The 22,052-nt window shown below is 34.7% G+C and overlaps 1 protein-coding gene across 1 annotated transcript; it reads right to left on the bottom strand.

The window, feature by feature from the left end:
* Positions 1 to 3,521: 3,521 nt before the first annotated feature.
* On the bottom strand, positions 3,522 to 20,963 carry LOC130046584 (uncharacterized). Its single transcript, XM_056147890.1, has 4 exons — positions 20,718 to 20,963; positions 14,538 to 14,646; positions 11,142 to 12,831; positions 3,522 to 4,484 (listed from the first exon to the last, which is right to left on the bottom strand). Exons 3-4 carry the CDS (start codon positions 12,796 to 12,798, stop codon positions 4,441 to 4,443), a joined length of 1,701 nt encoding a protein of 566 aa, XP_056003865.1. The 5' UTR covers positions 12,799 to 12,831; positions 14,538 to 14,646; positions 20,718 to 20,963; the 3' UTR covers positions 3,522 to 4,440.
* Positions 20,964 to 22,052: the final 1,089 nt, after the last annotated feature.

Genomic DNA, 22,052 nt, shown 5'->3' with positions numbered 1-22,052 from the left:
GTTTGTTGCTTCAGATCTACCATGGTTCCTTGAAATTATATATTTTAAATCACAGATGTGCTTTTCTGTTTGTTCTTGTATTGTTTGCTTTATTTACCGTCTGTTACAGTTTGTATTGTTTGTTTTATTTACCGTCTGTTACAGTTTGTATTGTTTTATTTACCGTCTGTTACAGTTTGTATTGTTTTATTTACCGTCTGTTACAGTTTGTATTGTTTGTTTTATTTACCGTCTGTTACAGTTTGTATTGTTTGTTTTATTTACCGTCTGTTACAGTTTGTATTGTTTGTTTTATTTACCGTCTGTTACAGTTTGTATTGTTTGTTTTATTTACTGTCTGTTACAGTTTGTATTGTTTGTTTTATTTACCGTCTGTTACAGCTTGTATTGTTTGCTTTATTTACCGTCTGTTACAGTTTGTATTGTTTGTTTTATTTACCGTCTGTTACAGCTTGTATTGTTTGTTTTATTTACCGTCTGTTACAGTTTGTATTGTTTGTTTTATTTACCGTCTGTTACAGTTTGTATTGTTTTATTTACCATCTGTTACAGTTTGTATTGTTCACTTTATTTACCGTCTGTTACAGTTTGTATTGTTTGTTTTATTTACCGTCTGTTACAGTTTGTATTGTTTGTTTTATTTACCGTCTGTTACAGTTTGTATTGTTTGTTTTATTTATCGTCTGTTACAGTTTGTATTGTTTGTTTTATTTACTGTCTGTTACAGTTTGTATTGTTTTATTTACCGTCTGTTACAGTTTGTATTGTTTGCTTTATTTACCGTCTGTTACAGTTTGTATTGTTTGTTTTATTTACCGTCTGTTACAGTTTGTATTGTTTGTTTTATTTACCGTCTGTTACAGTTTGTATTGTTTTATTTACCGTCTGTTACAGTTTGTATTGTTTGTTTTATTTACCGTCTGTTACAGTTTGTATTGTTTGTTTTATTTACTGTCTGTTACAGTTTGTATTGTTTGTTTTATTTACCGTCTGTTACAGCTTGTATTGTTTGCTTTATTTACCGTCTGTTACAGTTTGTATTGTTTGTTTTATTTACCGTCTGTTACAGCTTGTATTGTTTGTTTTATTTACCGTCTGTTACAGTTTGTATTGTTTGTTTTATTTACCGTCTGTTACAGTTTGTATTGTTTTATTTACCATCTGTTACAGTTTGTATTGTTTACTTTATTTACCGTCTGTTACAGTTTGTATTGTTTGTTTTATTTACCGTCTGTTACAGTTTGTATTGTTTGTTTTATTTACCGTCTGTTACAGTTTGTATTGTTTGTTTTATTTATCGTCTGTTACAGTTTGTATTGTTTGTTTTATTTACTGTCTGTTACAGTTTGTATTGTTTTATTTACCGTCTGTTACAGTTTGTATTGTTTGCTTTATTTACCGTCTGTTACAGTTTGTATTGTTTGTTTTATTTACCGTCTGTTACAGTTTGTATTGTTTGTTTTATTTACCGTCTGTTACAGTTTGTATTGTTTTATTTACCGTCTGTTACAGTTTGTATTGTTTGTTTTATTTACCGTCTGTTACAGCTTGTATTGTTTGTTTTATTTACCGTCTGTTACAGTTTGTATTGTTTGTTTTATTTACCGTCTGTTACAGTTTGTATTGTTTGTTTTATTTACCGTCTGTTACAGTTTGTATTGTTTGTTTTATTTACCGTCTGTTACAGCTTGTATTGTTTGTTTTATTTACCGTCTGTTACAGTTTGTATTGTTTGTTTTATTTACCGTCTGTTACAGTTTGTATTGTTTGTTTTATTTACCGTCTATTACAGTTTGTATTGTTTGTTTTATTTACCGTCTGTTACAGTTTGTATTGTTTTATTTACCGTCTGTTACAGTTTGTATTGTTTGTTTTATTTACCGTCTGTTACAGTTTGTATTGTTTATTTTATTTACCGTCTGTTACAGTTTGTATTGTTTTATTTACCGTCTGTTACAGTTTGTATTGTTTTATTTACCGTCTGTTACAGCTTGTATTGTTTGTTTTACCGTCTGTTACAGTTTGTATTGTTTTATTTACCGTCTGTTACAGTTTGTATTGTTTGTTTTATTTACCGTCTGTTACAGTTTGTATTGTTTGCTTTATTTACCGTCTGTTACAGCTTGTATTGTTTGTTTTATTTACCGTCTGTTACAGTTTGTATTGTTTGTTTTATTTACCGTCTGTTACAGTTTGTATTGTTTTATTTACCGTCTGTTACAGTTTGTATTGTTTTATTTACCGTCTGTTACAGTTTGTATTGTTTGCTTTATTTACCGTCTGTTACAGTTTGTATTGTTTGTTTTATTTACCGTCTGTTACAGTTTGTATTGTTTTATTTACCGTCTGTTACAGTTTGTATTGTTTTAAATGCTATATACATGTATCACATCCCTGTTCATACTAAATCTGTTATCAAAAGATGATATAGTTTTAACTCCCTTTCCGTGGGGATCCCGGTTATAATAGGGCCCCAGTACCCCTTGCTTGCCGTAAGAAGAAATTAAATGGGGCGGTCCTTCGGATGAAACCTCAAATAGCGAGGCCCAATCTCACAGCAGGTGTTGCATAAACAACTATTTTGCTTTGGTAATAGGAGTTATGAGATTGATCACTGTTCGTATTTTCACCTTTCATGATAAAGATATTTCCCTGCCCAAAGGCCGTAAACACCGAACATAGGACGTTAAACAATATCCAACCAACCAATCAAACGGGACGTTAAACAATATCCAACTAACCAATCAAACGGGACATTAAACAATATCAAAACAACTAACCAATCAAAGGGGACGTTAAATAATATCCAACCAACCAATCAAACGGGACACTAAAAGATATCCAACCAACCAATCAAATGGTACATTAAACAATATCAAAACAACTAGCCAATCAAACGGGGCGTTAAACAATATCTAACCAACCAATCAAACGGGATACTAAAGGATATGCTACCAACCAATCAAATGGGACATTGAACAATAACCAACCAACCAATCAAATGGGACGCTAAACAATACCCAACAAACCAATCAAATAAGATGTTAAACAGGTGTGGCACAATAAAAATTCCTCCCTGCCCCATGGTCATATACGTTGAGCATAAGACTATGTTTTACAGCCCTTCAACGGCATTGGTGACTGTTCCATGTGATTGAAAGATTATCAAGAGGGACGTTGAATATTATACAATCATCAATCAGTTAATCTTTATTGAGGGAAAACATTCGATTTCTTTACCCCAAATCCTATCATTGTTGATATATTGTATAACTATGTAAAGAGCGTAAAATGATATCTTTAACTGAACGATTTTAAGGTCATTATCATAAAGTATTCTTAACGGAAAAGTATTCTGCGTTTATGGTACTTTCCGGTTAAGATGTCTTTACAAATTAACAACCACATCTAACAGTTAAAGTATTCGTTAAAGTCTCCTTACAATAATATACTCCTGGTCCTGTAACAGAGACACATCAAGTCTCTACCAACATTGACAACATAAATTCAAACAAGACTGATTTTACGTGACAATATTATATTCTGATATAACATTCTTCAAACAATGCAATGTTAATAACAAATCAGATATCTAAATATATACACAATTTAATATATAATCAATATAGAACTGCAATATTCTAGAAGATAAATACTTTGGAGGATACATGATGGTAATTTTAGTGACTGACCATTTCAGCTTCAAATATGACAGAAATTCTAAGAAAGGCAACGAACTTAGTGGGAAAAGTCGTTTGTTTACTTGGCGAAATACCTGTATTATTTCAATGTCATTAACCAGATCTGCTTATTTATCCTCATTTTCGCAGGTCTCCTCTAAATCCTTATCATCACTGTTATCACCTATTTCATGGTTTCTGCTCATCCTCGAGTTTTTTTATCAGGAACATCCTCACCATCAGAATCAGTTTACTCACTTTCCAAACACTCCTCAGAAATGAAAATTTTATGTCAAGTGTTACGACAGAATGAGTTTTGGAACATTACGTATAAAAGATGACACAACTAATATGGCCCTTGGGTCTCTCGTCTTTCAAATCACACAATACATATCTTTGCATGCATTGACTTATTTCAACTTCATTTTGACAATTGGAAATGTTGAGACACCACTGACAGCGGGATTCAGGAGTGTCCTCGTCAGATTCAGGAGTGTCCTCATCAGATTCCTCTGATTTCTCATTATCATCATTTTCCTCTACACAATTATCTCCACTTCTACCTGATTCAGCAATGCCCTTCTATGGAGAGGACTTATATAGTCAATGTCTGTTGTCCAATCCTATCATGAATTGTCATAATAAAATACTGTTTAAATATTAAATATTCAGCAATGTCTTCAGACTTCAGATCCTCACAGTTTTCTTCAGTCTCGGAATCTTCACTGATTTCCAGCTCTGTTACTGATTCCCGAATCTCCTAACTTGAATCTTCCGTGATCCGCTCATCTCTGTCTGGATTATCTGAAATTTTAATAGAAGAAGACAGGTGATCAATCAATCATAGAACCCACCTCTAAAGAAAACTTAACATGGACAATCAATCATAGAAACCACCTAAAGAAAACTTAACATGGACAATCAATCATAGAACCCACCTCTAAAGAAAACTTAACATGGACAATCAATCATAGAACCCACCTCTAAAGAAAACTTAACATGAACAATCAATCATAGACCCCACCTCTAAAGAAATCTTAACATGGACAATCAATCATAGAACCCACCTCTAAAGAAAACTTAACATGGACAATCAATCATAGAACCCACCTCTAAAGAAAACTTAACATGAACAATCAATCATAGACCCCACCTCTAAAGAAAACTTAACATGGACAATCAATCATAGAACCCACCTCTAAAGAAAACTTAACATGGACAATCAATCATAGAACCCACCTCTGAAGAAAACTTAACATGGACAATGCAAGCATTTTTTATGTATGTAGAAGTTTGAACCAGTTGTACAGCTTAGAATTCGCTAGAAGTGGCCATAGTCCCTAGTCTACCACACTGAGTTCTATATGCTTGTACAATCAATTCTAAGTGATATGGATTGTGTGATTTGAAAGACGAGAGACCCATACTGCTTGTCTCACTAATGTTGGATAATCCGAAAAAAATCATAATCGATAATAGGTCATAATCGGAAGAACTGTATCGATCAATGATTGATATAATCGGATATGTGCAACATAAACACATATTAGCTATTAGGCCTAACGAGGAATGAAATATGTTTTCTTTAGCCACGGGTCTTTAGGATATGACCTAAAACGTAAATTCTGTACCTCACTCCAACAATTAACCACAAAACAAATTAAACACTGCTCTTACATAATACACTAGATTTCATTTACTTAGCTCTATTACAGAAACTCATTACATCTGTCAGCATCGTAATGACAGAGAGTCACATGATGAAAGTATGGAAGTGTCCCTAAATGTGGTCAGATAAAGAGTTATACAAAAGTAATAAATCTATCTTACACCACAACTCATTTCATAAAGACTGTGTTAATTAATGAGGTAACAATGTGTTTTGTACTGAGGTTTGTGTTAATGAGGTAAAAATGTGTTTTTGTGTTGAGGTTTGTGTTAATTAATGAGGTAACAATGTGTTTTTGTGCTGAGATTTGTGTTAATTAATGAGGTAACAATGTGTTTTGTACTGAGGTTTGTGTTAATTAATGAGGTAACAATGTGTTTTGTGCTGAGGTTTGTGTTAATTAATGAGGTAACAATGTGTTTTTGTACTGAGGTTTGTGTTAATTAATGAGGTAACAATGTGTTTTTGTGCTGAGGTTTGTGTTAATTAATGAGGTAAAAATGTGTTTTTGTGCTGAGGTTTGTGTTAATGAGGTAACAATGTGTTTTGTGCTGAGGTTTGTGTTAATTAATGAGGTAACAGTGTTTTTGTGCTGAGGGTTGTGTCGTATTACATCTGGTATAAACAGTGACAATTTAATGAGATTTAAAAGTGAATAAACAAGATGTGTTTGTGAAACACTGATATCCTCAGATTACAACAAACTAGAACTGTAAGACATTGTAGCTGGAACTTTTGTAGCAATACTGAGAATGTGAGGTAACTTTCATCTAGTTCACATTTTATGTAAAGGTAAATTTCAAGGTCACAAAATCAGCATGTTTGGTTCCAATGGAAAGATCTTCTCGCAAGAAATGCACATACTAAATATTAAACCAGTGCCTCTAACCATTTAATAGATATTAAACATTTAATATTTTCTAAAAGTAGGCCAAAGGTCATTGTTAAGGTCATCAGGTCTAAGATTTTGGAACCAATGTAAATGTTGGCTGAAAGGAATACAATATTAAACTGAACCTCTTGTGCAGTTTATAAAAGATATGACTAAATTTAAAGTTTTTTTCTTCTAATTTCTAAAAACTAGGTCAATGGTCAGTTTTAAGGTCACAAGGTTAAAAAAAAATCTGAAATCAAAGAAGAGGTCTTCTCACAGGAAATCCACATGCTAAATATGAGAGTAGCACATCTAACGATTCGAAAGATATGACTTAAATCAGTTTTTGGTACCAATGGAAAGGTATTTCCACAAGGAATGCATATATACCAACATACTAAATATGAAATCTCTACTTCTGATGGTGAAAAAGATATGACCAAGGTTAAAGTTTTATGCCAGACTGACAGACAGACAGACATGCCACAAAATCGTTGTCGCTCAGTATATCCCCAAATCTTTGATTCCGGGGGGCATAAAAAGAATGATAAACAGTATTGTCAAAGACAAGATGCTTTATCAGTCACCTTAGTACTACTTAAAAGTATCACAACTGACAAGGCCTCAGGGCTACGAAATCTAGAAAAAATCCAAGTTCAATTCTAATATTCACCAACAATGTAAAAGAGGTAGTCTTCAAACTTGAATGACCCTCAAAAATGCCTATGCTGATGAAATACTTTACATAATATAAAATGTAAAATTATTACAATATGACTTATTAGGGCCTGTCCTAGAGCGAAAACCCAGGAGTTGGTTGCCAAACAATTTTGTTGATAAAAAAGATAAGGACTACCTATCTATTTCGTTTCAGTCTAATATCAATAGCAGTAAATATGTTTTCTAGATGTTCTACACATATACGCTATATATACATCAAGTTTAGGAACATCATGGAGTCAGAACCTCTACTCCAGGGATAATAAAATTTACAATTTCATTAGAGGCCTTCCTATTCTACATGATTATACATTTAGTTTACCTTGCAAATGTGCAATTGTTGAAAAGGGTTTTGCATAGGGGTCAATATGTGGTATTTTCATAAATTTTACTTAACCCCTATGACCCTAGGAGTGCAGATTTCCTAAAATTTACAATACATGCCCCCTTGTCCCAAAGATGCTTAAAACTAAATACGACAAGTGATGTTTGTAAAACATGTATGTCCCCAAATGTGTTAAAATTAACAAGAGGACCATGGGCCACATCGATCACCTGAGCCTCCTATATATTCGCATGTAAAACTTTGATCCCTATTGTGAACCCAACCTACTATCGGGCGCCCATGATTTTTTTTTCAAAATTGAATCTGGACTATATTAAGAAGCATTCATGTGAATGTCAACTTTTCTGGCCCAATGATTTTTCAGAAGATTTTTTATGATTTTCCCTATATACATGTATCTAAAAATTCATTCCCTATTGATGCCTTATCTTACCCCCAGGGGGCAAGATTTTAACAAATTGGGAATCTGCACTATGTCAGGAAACTGTCAAGTAAAGTTCAACTTTCCTGACCCAGTAGAAGATTTCCCCTATATATTTGTATGTAAAACTTTGATCCCCTGTTGTGGTTCCATCCTATCCTCAGGGGCCATGATTTTTACAAACTTCAATTTGCACTATGTTAGGAAGCTTTAAGCTTTCATGTAAATTTCCATTTTCTTGGTCCACATGTTTTTTTAGAAGTGGATTCTTAAAGATTCTCCCTATATTTTTTTGTAAAACTTTGATCCCCCTTGTGGCCACATCCTACCCCCGGGGGCCATGATTTTTACAAACTTCAATCTGCACTATGTTAGGAAGCTTTCATGTAAATTTCCACTTTCCCGACCCAGCAGTTATTGAGAAAAAGATTTTCCCTATATATTTGTATGTACAACTTTGATCCCATATTGTGGCCCCATCCAACCCCCAGGGGCCATGATTTCAACAACCTGGCATCTGCACTATGTTAGGAAGCTTTCATGTAAATTTCCACTTTCCCGACCCAGCAGTTATTGAGAAAAAGATTTTCCCTATATATTTGTATGTACAACTTTGATCCCATATTGTGGCCCCATCCAACCCCCAGGGGCCATGATTTCAACAACCTGGCATCTGCACTATGTTAGGAAGCTTTCTTGTAAATTTCAGCTTTTCTGGCTAAAATCAACAGGGGTCATTTACTCCTTATGCTGTACCAGTATACCAAGTTTGGTGTCAATCAAGCAAATAATTCTTAATCTATAGGAGACAATATATTACTGTGTCCAGTTTAACCCTTGACCTTTGACCATGTTACCTCAAAATCAATAAGGGTAATCTTCTCCTGAAGATGTACTAGTGTACCAAGTTTGATGTCTGTCAAGCAATTGGTTCTCAAGATACTGGGCAAACAGTATATTCTGATGTCCAGTTTGACCCCTGACATTTGAATATATGACATCAAAATCAACAGGGATCATCTTCTGAATCTCCAGAAGATTTACCAGTGAACCAAGTTTGATGTATGGCAAGCAGAGGGTTCTCCCAATATGGAGTGGACAGAATATTCATTTGTCCAGTTTGACCCTTGACCTTTGACCATGTGACCTCAAAATCAATATGGGTCAGCTACTCCTAAAGATATACCAGTGTAACAAGTTTGATGTCTGTCAAGCAAATGGTTCTCAAGATATTGAGTGGATGGTAGATCCCTATGTCTAGTTTGATCCTTGACCTTTGACCATGTAACCTCAAAATCAGTAGCGGTAATCTACTCTATGGGATGTACCAGTGTACTAAGTTTGATGTCTGTCAAGCAAAGGATTTTCAAGATATTTAGCAGAAAGTATATTTCTATGTCCAGTGTAAATTGACCCTTGATCTTCTGACCTAAACACAATAAGGGTATGTTTCTCCTCATAACCAACCTACATAAGAAATGTCAATACGATCAAGTGAATGGTTCTCAAGATATTGAGCAGACAACATTACTGACCAACAGGTGCAAAGCAATATGCCTCTCTTCTTTGAAGGGGGGGGGGGGGGGGGGGGGGGGGGGGCATAACAATAATTGAAATGGTAGAACTTTATATCAAAACGTTGAAATTAAAATGTTCAATTGTTAACAAATAGCGGCCGACAATGCATACTGACCAATTGTAATAGGTCACCTGAGGTAACTTAATGAAATTACGATAAATGTCACAAATACGATATAATTATATACAAAATCAGTTGTAATTCATTAATTTCATTTAATAAACATGGAGTGGCGATCTCTTATTGAAATAATTCCATTCTAACTACATTTGTATTTGTTTCTACCTAGTTTACAAGACTCAACTCAGAGTGTTATCAGAACTTGAATTTTAAAAACAAAGTAGATCAACATTCATCATTTATTTAGTTTCAAGGGGGTGGGGTGTTAATTGTTTTGTTTTTGTCAGACCTTGACTTTTGATACAGACCCTTAAGTTCATGATAGCTATTCCACACAGAGACTGGTGTAATGTACATACTCAGTGTCAAACCAGTACACAATGTAGATTTTGTCCACACCTGCTACAGAAACATACAACATCACACCATCACAGAAACATACAACATCCCACAAACCAAAGCTGTGTCAATATCACTGATATTTACAAAGTAGGATAGTTAAGTAGAAGAAATAGATTATAAACATGTCAAGTTTTAAACTGGCAATGATCAATGTTCTACAAATCTCAACAAGATAATAATTGTAACAGAATGCTGTTAATAAAATCTCCCCATTGAACACCTATTGAATCCCAACCCAAAATATTAAATAAAACCATTTCTCCTCATCTAATCATTGCCCCTATTGTAATTAAAATTAATTATATTATATTATTAATATTATTCACTTAATGTAATTATAACCCACATCATTTAACATTAAACCTACACACTAAGTTAACCTTAATTATCAACCACATTTTAATAACAACCTAACTCCTCGTCTAATTATATCCCATGTTGTAATTAAAATTAATCACTAGTTGTAATTAGATCCAACATTGTAGTCAAAATTAAATATTACCTCTAATCATAACCCACAATGCACTAGAAACATAACTCCTCCTCTAATTATAACCCATTTGTAATTAAAATTAATTCCTAGCTCTAATTATAACTCACATTGTAATTAGAAATAATCCCTAGCTCTAATTATAACTCACATTGTAATTAGAATTAATCCCTAGCTCTAATTATAACTCACATTGTAATCAGAATTAATCCGTAGCTCTAATTATAATTCAAATTGTAATTGTAATTAATCACTAGCTCTAATTATAACCTGCAATGCAATCAGAATTAATCCCAAGCTCTAATTATAACTCACATTGTAAAATTTAGAATTAATCCCTAGCTCTAATTATAACTCACATTGTAATCAGAATTAATCCCTAGCTCTAAATATAACTCACATTGTAATTAGAATTAATTGATAGCTCTAATTATAACTCACATTGTAATTAGAATTAATCACTATCTCTAATTACAACACACATTATACATGCTGTAATGAAAACTAAACATTACCTATAATTATAACCAACTTGTAATGAAAACTTAACTCCTCCCCTAGATATAACCCATATTGTAATTAAAATTAATCACTAGTTCTAATTATTATGATTATAACCACCTCGTAATTAAAACAAATCAACACCTCTAAATATAGCCACATTGTAATTAAAATTAGATATGACCTCTAATCATAACCTACACTGTACATTTTTTAAAACATCACTATCATAACAATGTCATAGCATAACAATAATTTATAATGGATTCCTGTGTAGAATTTGATGTTATTTATACTGACTGATATAGTACAATAAACTACAGTACTACTAGTACTTACCAGTCAGAGAGTACCTCCTCTGTAGATATCTATATACAGACACTGTGTTGGTGTTGCCTGATCCGACCCAGAGAAGGTGAGTTTTATCATCATAGTTCAGGCTGTGTGGTATGTTTATCCCGTGTTGTGGTGTCAGTAACAGAGACAGGAAGTGACCGTCCTTGTCAATCATCTGTACTGTGTGGGTGTTATAATCACACACCAGGATGTGTGACAGCGCGTCTGTACAGATTCCACGTGGTAATAGTGATGATCCTGATGGAGGTCCTGTGTAGGAGAATCGATGTCTCCCCCCGCGCTCTGTCACCACTACAGCACGTAACCAGTCAGACACAATAATATCACCGTTATTGTTCTCTGTGATATAGAGAAGATGACTATACAGTGTGTGATGTTTGTTGTCGTGTTGTATGGTCAGGATGTGTTGACCACTACTGTTGTACCGGGTTACCTTGCCTGTCTTTGTTTTATAGTTCCACATCCCGACCATCAGATCTCCAGTGGACGGGGAGCAGTACACACACTCTGGTTGCCATGGTGATGTATCCTCTATCTGTGTGGTGACTGTGTGATTGTACACAGACAGTTTGTTGATGTTATCATCAATGTCTATATAAATCAGTTCACCAGAACTGTTCACTGTGTGTACTCCTCCATACCATGTTGGTATTATATCTGTCACACGGTGTATAGTGTCTCCTGTTGTGTCTGTCAAGATGAGATTGTTATACTCAGAGACCCAGACCCGGTCTGACATCACACGAGATATGTGAAACACACGACTAACACCTGTCACACAGACAGACGTGTGTAATACAGGTGTGGACATCAGTTTCACACACTCGTCTATTCCTACTTGTCGTTTTCCTGTTGTCATTTGGATTTCTGGGATTCCCCTCAATAACTGACTGACATCCTCCATGTTGAATCCCTCAGTCAGGGACAGCAGCAGGTGTTGTGGAAGATTAGGGGTGTCCTTTATCTGGGGGACACGACTGGTCTTTATAAACAAGAGGAATTGTACCGCTCTGTTTGCTGATTGTTCATATCTGTCTTCATAGTTCTGTATGTGGGTGAGGTGTCTGTTCATTTTTCTCTTCTGTTGTTGTATTCTATCAATCAATAAACCTCGGTATCTTGTTTTAACATCACATACCGCAGTGTCAATCAGATCCTTCAGTCTCTGGGCTTTGGTTGACATCTGTGATTGACGGTGACAGATTTGTGGGGGACAAGTTTGGATATCAGTTTGGATTCCTGCCAGGAGAACACGACAGTTATAGAGAGTCTCACTTCTGATGTTGTCAATGATTTCTCGGTGTTGTTGTCGCTTTGTTTGATAGGCTGTTCTAATGTCCAGTATTTGGTGTTTTCGGTGCTCTAAACATCGGAAACAGACAGAAAGTTCACACGACTGACAGAACATTTCATAGAACCTGTCTGGATGTCTGACACAGATCTCTTGTCTGGGGATGTAGTTAAACCTCTCACGGTAAATCACAACATCATGGTATATGGTATCTAGATCAATGACATGTTTCTCTTTACACTGTAAACACAGATCACGTTTACATGTGTTGCAGTAAAACTCAGTGTCCCCCTGACATTGAGAACATTGTCGTACTTTTAGCTGAGTGCCGAGTCCTAGTGTGTCCATGATGTGGAGGGTCTGGGTCTTTAGGAACACAATCTACAATAATTAAACTGACATGTAAATATCAACCTATTCACAATATACATTTATTTCACACATTCAAGTGATCTACATATTTCACACACTGATTGCAATTGACCTGTTTTTGACATGTACATTTCTTGAATGCTAAGGCCAAAAATATAAATGGTTGTGTTTCCACTAATATTCAAGTTAAAATTAGAGTACCTTGGTAGGAAATGAATTATATTTGTTATATTTAAATTCAAGACAAGAAGATGTTCTGAATTCTGATTACAATTTCCATTCAATTAGCAGATCTATTGACATACTGAAAACAAAGGGCTCGTTTTTCATTATAGATACAGTTGTTGAATATGCTTTCATATTATAAGTCATATTCTAAACTATATTATTACCAGGGTCATCTCCATTTTTTAAAATAATAATTTTTTAGAAAACATGCAAAAAAACTTCTAGGGTAGGGGTATAATTTAGAGTCGGTTGTATTAGTGGAAACAAAGCAATGATTACTTTTGGCCTAATCAAACACAGGTACTTCCATGCTCATGGTCCACAATGCTCACCTGAGTCACCTTGCTGATACAGAGATGTGACTGATCAGCTTAGAACACTGATAGTGGGACAACAATGATCCAAGACCTGTCCCTAGACAACTGTATACACTAAATGTCTTAAGATGATTGTATAATCTGTAAAATGATTTCATTTGTTACTAGTACTTTGTTGTTATTATAGATATCTGATCTACAGTCTGACCTAATAATTCATATGTCTGAAGTAGCAGGACTCTTGTTGACCTTTGACCTAGAGATATGATATCTACGTGTTTTTCCTATTCTGCATATCTAAGCTAAATTCTAATACTCAGCAGCAGTGTAAAACATGAGGTGTTCTTAATACACAAATGTCCCTGTAGGTACTAATAATGACGGAAGCCTTTACATGTTACATTTAACATTACATGACTGATTGGGACCCGGCTATGAGTCAGAACCCTGGGGTTGTGAAATTCACAAGTTTGGTAGATCCCCTTTTGCTTTTTCTAAATTTGCATTTAGTTTATATACAGCATTAGCAAAATTAAACGCAATCTCATAATCGAGATATGGAACCAAAACCCATATCCCTGAGATCATGAAATTTACAATTTTGGTAAAGGGCTCCTGCTAAATACTTTAATATTTAATTTCAATGTAGTATCAGTAACCTTAAGATGTGCTATTTAAATGCCTTACACATAAACATTATATGCCAAGTCGAGCCGCACCCTGGAGTCAAAAACTTTACCCAAGACATGTACAATTTTGGTAAAGCCTTCCTGTTTTACATTACTATGCATTTATATTTCATTACAGTTGTGCAGTTGTACAGGAGAAAAGTTGTCAAAATTTGTCAATTTCTATCAGTTTTAATTTGAAACTAATTGGAATGGAAATTATCCATGAGTTAAAAATACTCAATTGCTAACGCACGACGATGGATGAAGATCTTCAACAATAGGTCACCTGAGTGACTCAGGTGACTTAAAAATGCCCTTTGGACAACAGCAGTTTAATTTGATCTTGAAACATTATGTTGCCTACAGCTTCAGACAACACATCAGATTCCATTCTTGAATCAAACAAAACAGATGTTGTTCTCAGACCCAGTCAATAATTATATAATTGTAAGTCTTCTTGACTGTTAAGAAATATGCATGTACAACATAATATACAAACCTATACAGTAACTTGTTGATGGTCCAATCCTTCGTCAAAACAGGAAGTCAGATTTTGATTAGTGTTGAGTCCCCCTACTTAAGGATACTCTGTGTGGTCAAAATTGATGCTGAAGGAGGAAATATGAAAAAGTTACAAAGGAGTTGAAACATTGCGAAGTTAAATACAGCATTATTTTCTTTTTACAAGAAGAACAAGTTAAATGTGTTTGACAGACAAACTTTGAATAAAATATTTTCATATGAATTTTTAACTCAAGGAGTAGAAAAAACTGAATTAAATCATGGAATTATTTTTTCCCCACAAGAACAAGTTTAATGTGTTTTTGAAACTCTATGCCCCCAAGTTTGGCTACGTTCACTATTTGCAAATTTGACCGTGATCTTCATTAATGACCGTGACCTTAATCATACACATCAACTTTCCCGTTTTCGTTGTGAAATTTATGGTTTTTGAAGTGTATCTCTAAATTATCGATATGTACATAAAATCTCAAGGTGCACAATTTCTTCACATCTTTTAATGTTAGACCCCCTGACACTTATATATAATCACTGATATGTTTCATTTCACTGATAGTAAGAGTATGGATAGGATAAGTAATGACCCGGTGTACAATGACTCGGGTAGATTAACACAGATAGGATAAGTAATGACCCGGTGTACATTGACTTGGGTAGATTACACAGATTATTTAAGGTTGATCGATCTTCATGTGATGTCATAGGTTTTTGCCAAATTTTTAATCAAATTAAACTCAGCACAAAAATTGGTAAACTATCGATACTGAAAAAGTGATATTTTCCATAGATAAACAATAATTCATAATTTAAAACAAGAGGCCCATGGGCCACATCGCTCACCTGAGTCACCTTGGCTCATATCTAAAGCTTTTTCCTATATATTCACATGTGAAATTTAAATCCCTATTGAGGCCCCAACCTACTCCCGGGGGCCATGAATTTTACAAACGTGAATCTGCACTATGTCAGGAAGCTTTCATGTAAATGTAAACTTTTCTGGCCCAGTGATTCTGCAGAATTCCCCTATATATTTGTATGTAAAACTTTGATCCCCTATTGTAGCTCCATCTTACCCCCGGAAACCATGAATTTTACAAACTTGAATTTGCACTATGTCAGGAAGCTTCCATGTCCCATTGGTTCTTAAGAAGTATTTAAAAAAAAAAATATTTTCCTATATATTTGTATACAAATCTTTGACCCCTACCGCTGGTGAGCATGATTTTAACAAACATAAATTTGCGCTATGTCAGGAGGCTTTTCTGGCCCAGTAGTTCTTGAGATGAAGAATTTTAAAGATTTCCCCATATATTTGTGTGTAAAACTTTGATCCCCTATTGTGGCCCCATCCTACCCCCAGGGGCCATAGTTTTAATAACCTTGAATCTGCACTATGTCAGAAAGCTTTCACGTCAATCTCAGCTTTTCTGGCCAAGTGGTTATTGAGAAAATCTTTAAAGATTTTCCCTATATATTTGTATGCAAAATTTTGATACCCTATTGTGGTCCCATCCTACCCCCGGGGAGCCATCATTTTAACAAACCTGAATCTGCAGTATGTCGGGAAGATGTCATGTAAATTTCTACTTTTCTAGCCTAGTGGTTCTGGAGAAGGAGATTTTTCAAAGATTTTACCTATATATTTGTATGTAAAACTTGATCCCCTATTGTGGCCCCATCCTACCATCGGGAGCCATGATTTTATCAAACTTTAATCTGTACTATATCATGAAGCTTTCATGTAAATTGCAGCTCTTCTGGCCCTGTGGTATTTGAGTAAAAGATTTTTAAATGACCCCATCCTATTTTTGCATTTTTGTGATTATCTCCCATTTAAAGGGGGCAAGACCCTTCATTTGACCAAAGTTGAAAGCCCTTTAACCAAGGATACTTTTGGCCAAATTTGGTTATAATTGGTCTAGTGGTTCTGGAGAAGAAGTGGAAAATGTAAAACTTTTACAAACAGACGGACAAACAGACAATGGACTACAGGTGATCAAATTAATTGATTGAATATTATTTAACGTTCCTCTAGAAAATATTTCACTCATATGGAGATGTCACCACTGCCGGCGAAGGGCTGCAAAATTTTAGGCCTATGCTTGGCGCTTATGGTCTTTGAGTAGGGAGGGATCTTTATTGTGCCACATTTGCTGCGACACGAGACTTCAGTTTTTGCGGTCTCGTCCGAAGGACCGCCCATTTAGTTGCCTCCTACGACAAGCAAGTGGGTACAGAGGACCTAATCTAACCTGGATCCCCATGGGATTCAGGCGATCAGAAAAGCTCACTTGAGCTTTCAGCTCATGCGAGCGAAACTGTTGTCAAGGGCAGTAACTCCTATTCTGGAATTTCTTTTACTGCATGTCTATTAGGGCTGTTCCATTAAAACATATGAGGTACCCGGGGACGGCAATTAAAAAAAATCTATGGGTGGTTGTCATTGGTAGAAAATTGCATACATGGTGGGTACCTACTGCCAGAAAAACTGCATCTGTGGGTGGTTGTTTTTATAAAATCTTTATTTTTACCGAAACTGAGAGGAATGCAACAAGGGAAGGGAAGGGTTGAAAGTAGAATGTGAAACAAACGCCGTTTTCTGTCTTCATTTTATCTCGGTCGATAAGGTTCCGCGATCCGGTTATCGTTTCCAGTTTGACTCTAAAATTATAGCGACCGGAAGTTAGGATTATCTCCCTTGTCCAAAATGGAAAATGAAACGTGCTCGTGGTCCATTGAAACGGTTTTTGATTTTTTCTAGCTGCAATAATGTAGCCCTATCCAATTTTTTTTATTCTGACGTTTTCGGGATGAGGCTACAATTCCATAGGATCTCCGTAATGGTGAAAAATAATTTTATGAATAACCGATAATAAACTCTGCACTGTGTATTAGTCCCAAATGTTGTTTACACCAAAAGGAGTACCAACTTTGTGCTCGGGCATGTCTAATAAAGGTGTTTTTCATTAAATATATTGTACAGCATGCAAAATTCTTCGTCTGCTCCGCCATGCTTGTTATCGCGAAATCTCGTAGGTGGATCTAATGAAAAAGCTAAACATTGACAATCGGTGCGAAAATGTAGTTACTTGAGCCACTTCGACAAAGAAAGGAAAATCATATTGTTGCAGAAAGAATTTACACTCTGCTGTTCAGTTTTTAACTTGATATTAAATTCAATACCGACGAAATAGCTTTCGCCTCCATACTTGTCCATACGTCCATTAATGTAAATACTATTTTATGACATATGCAAATGACTTGACAATCGGAAGTTGAAACTTCAGTACATCAAACTTGGCGCACAAATATGAATAGAGAAATTGGAATTTATCGAAATTGTTGAAAACGGTAGAATAGAGCCTCAGAAATCTTAAGTTGCAGGTTGTAAATTTATATATTGACTAAGAAACAGAATATCATTTTATTTATGTAAAGAGACACATTTTCTTGTTTTTTAATACTTAAAATACTAGTCAATTTTAAAACTTTTAATAGTTGTTTTTGAACATTTACAATACTAGACTTTTTATGAACAGATAGACTTATAAAATTAATTTAGTTTATCATGTTTAAGAAAGACAGTCTTGATCAAATAAATTGATGGTTCTATGATCAAGCTTCATTGATGGCCAGTTATTTGAATGGTGATGACACCCAAGATACTCTTCTCTTTACTATCATGCTTGGGAACATCTGAAAATAGACCTCTATTCAGGGGTTATAAATAGTCATTCATGCATATTGAATTTAAAGAAAAAGTGTATTTCACATTTATTTCACTTCTATGGGTGGTGCCGCACTATCTAAAATTGCTTCTGTGAGTGGTTCCTCATTACATTTTTATGCTTCTATGGGTGGTTACCCAAATTTTAAAGTGCCTTCCACGGGTACCTCATATGTTTTAATGGAACAGCCCTTATACAAGATTTCCCCAATATTCAAAATTAATCTATACATATTTATTAATTAGCAGTTTGTTTTTTAAACTGTTGACATTCAAAATTTGTCATTTTCACAAGTTTTTATCTATTTTGATTATTATGTGTAACAAAAAAGTGTGATTTTCTTGTGTTAACATATATTTCTGTTTTAGTATATCTGACATCTTTAACACGGTGCCAACATGAACATGTTCTTTGGTTATTAAATAGAATTGAATACATGTATATTAAGTGGAAATTAATATATTTTTTTAAAAGATATTTTAATCAATGTTTATTCCGATGAAATTTTTTTTACCCCCCCCCCCCCACCCCTCCCCCCCTCCCTATCTATAGTATCTATATACTAAAGTATGAAAGCCCTAGCTTAAATAGTTCAAGAAATATTTCTTAAGATTTTTCCATCTACAGAGCTGCCAACATTATGAAATGGAAAATAATAAGGTGGGGGTCAGGGGGCCGCCAAGCTTCTGCTGGAGATCTTTTATGAATAAATATGTAACCTGAGCAATTTTAGGCATACTTCAAATCCAAATTTAATGAATTTAGACTGTATACTAATTGTTATGCATTTTACAAATGCAAAAGATTAAATGCATCTTTTATTGATTTTACTTTGACCTGTAAAAAATATTGTTACATTATTATATTATGTAATTTTACAGTTACTGTGTCAGTTATTCTGGCAAGTGTTTTAATGTCATTTTCCCCGCCGTGAGAAATGTTGAAGTTTATCAAACAGATTGTACACTTATCATACAAACTCCCCCTTTCTGACTTTGAAACAAATAGATGTTTACAAAGTACTTGCTATTTTTCTTCGCCATTTTTGGCTCTTCTTTGGGGGACATATATATATATATATACAGAATCTCGATCATTTCAATGCTTTGAAATAAACAATATGGCACCTGCTACTAAACGTAAGACATGTGTTGATGGAAATAATAACAATACTCCCCAAAGAAGAGCCAAAAATGCGAAGAAAAATAGCAAGTACTTTGTAAACATCTATTTGTTTCAAAGTCAGAAAGGGGGAGTTTGTATGATAAGTGTACAATCTGTTTGATAAACTTCAACATTTCTCACGGCGGGGAAAATGACATTAAAACACTTGCCAGAATAACTGACACAGTAACTGTAAAATTACATAATATACTAATGTAACAATATTTTTTACACGTCAAGTTTTAGAAAGTATATACATATATATATATATATATATATATATATATATAGACTACGCAAACAAACGTAGTAATGACTATGGCTTGTTTATTATAAAAGTAAAAACCAATGACAGACAGCTCTAAAACTTTCGAAATGTGAAATAGGTGAAAATCGGAAGATATATAGTGAAATCGCAAGACGCATTTTCGGTCCTAAAATCGTAAGCCTTACACCAAAATCGTGAGGGTTGCAGCTCTGTATCTAACAGCATGTAAAACTTTTCTGTCCCTAGGGATTTTTTAAAAAGTGTCCCTTTTTTCACTCGTACATAAAACTTTGATCCCCTATCGTGCCCCCCCCCCCCCCCCCCCCCCCCCAAAATGAATCTACCATGTCTGAAAGCTTTCATGTAAATTTGAATTTTGTCCCATTAATCCTTAAGAAATAAGAAAAGATCAGAAGATTTTTTAAAAGATTTTCCCCCAAATATTCCCATGTAAAACTCTTCACCCTATTGTGGCTCAACCTATATCCGGGTGCGGTGGAGTGGTAGGGGGGGGGGGGGCATGATTTTAACAAACTTAAATCTACATGATGTCAGAAAGCAGCAATATCAAATTGACTTTCCTGGCTCAGTGGATCTTAAGAAGGAAATTTTTAAATAACACCACCCTATTTTGCATTTTTTTAAGGTTATACATGGCCCATCATTTGAATAAACTTAAATCCCCTTCATCCATGAATGATTTGTACCAAGTTTTATTGAAATTGGTCCAGTGGTTCTGGAAAAGAAGATGAAAATGGGAAACGTTTACGGACAGACCGACAGACAATAAGTGATCAAAATAGCTCAGGTGAGCTAAAAACAAGTTCACTTACTCAATTATTTCTCAAAGTAAAAATGATGTAATCTACTGCATAATCCGTTATTTCAAGGTAACAATGAGTTGCAGACAGACAGACAGACCAAAAAACGGTTTCATTGACATCAAAATACACAGACACAATTCTGTGTAGATGTATGTGTATATAGGAACCATTACCTGTTTTAACATCACCTTTCTTTCCTCAGTAATGCAGGACCTCATGGGAGTTCAGTGTGAACCTAAAAACATCAAGTGGTAACATTTATTTGAATATCACCATGGTGATCAATTCACTTTGATCTGAAACATTTTCTCAGAAAACAAAACCTTGACCAACCCCACTACTAATCATGTACTCCATTGAAATTCAAACTTCAACTTAACAAGAGGCCCATGAGCATTAACAGTAACCTGAGTATCATAGATGTATATTGGAAAGTGTCTGTTGATGAGTGATTCTTTTAAACACGAAGAACCGAATGAGTTTCAGATTTTGTAATCAATTATTGCATATATCTGTTTGAATGCAATTTTTGTCACAAGTATGATTTTTTTATTCTCTTCTTATTACAAAGTTGTCCACTAGATACAAAGTGGGAGGGACGGACAGAAGATAGATGTGTAGACAGACAGACACGGTGATTCTTACATCTAAACCTAATCTACAGGAGCTAATTCTGTGAACTTCATTTGTTTATTATATATTCAGAGGTAAAAAACAGATTTTCAAGAATACAATGTGTTTTTTTTTTTCACTACCATTGTTTGCTTTCTAGGTCTTATTGTACAAGGACTTTATGGAAGAAGTGAGAGGAGTTGACATAAAATAACGTAAACAATTTAACTAAAACAAGAGGTACTGTGAGCAATGCTCACTAAGAATACTCCCCGCTTACCCCAATCTCCCAAAGGGTGTTGGTAATAGGTATAAACTCCCTCTTTTCTGAGTGTAAAAAACAAATGGCATGACAAACCGAACCATATTGCTACTTCGATGTCCAGTGCGCGTGACCTTTGACCTTTTGACCCCAAAATCAATAGGGAACATCTTCATCCCATGGGTAGTCCATATATATGATATGGTGACGGTAGGTGGAAAGGATAATGCTTTAGACCCAGGAAACCATTGCATCTACAGACGGACAGACAGATGGGTATAATTCAGAGTATCATGCGGTATCACTAAAAATAACCTGTTTGAGTTATCAACAGTACCACACAGTATTTGATGAAGAACAGGAGCAAAGAGAGGTAACTCATTGTGACAAAAAGATAACTTGCATGCTTTATTTTTTTACCTTCTAATAACGTGTTTGCATTATGGCCATGACTGTTTGTCAAATACTCTTGAGAAGTAAGAGTTACTGGATTTTCAGATATGAACTTAAAAATGGAGGTTCCTTGTCACGACAGACATTGACATGTTAAATAAACCCACTGCCACAGTCCTGAGCACTAAGTATAGGTCTAGACATGTTAAAGAACCCTCACTGCCACAGTCCTGAGCACTAA

Source organism: Ostrea edulis, chromosome 8, assembly GCF_947568905.1.
Source record: "Ostrea edulis chromosome 8, xbOstEdul1.1, whole genome shotgun sequence".
NCBI classification, from domain to species: Eukaryota; Metazoa; Mollusca; class Bivalvia; order Ostreida; family Ostreidae; genus Ostrea; species Ostrea edulis.
The sequence above is the reverse complement of the archived record's forward strand: the minus strand, read 5'-3'. Positions and strand labels throughout refer to the sequence as shown.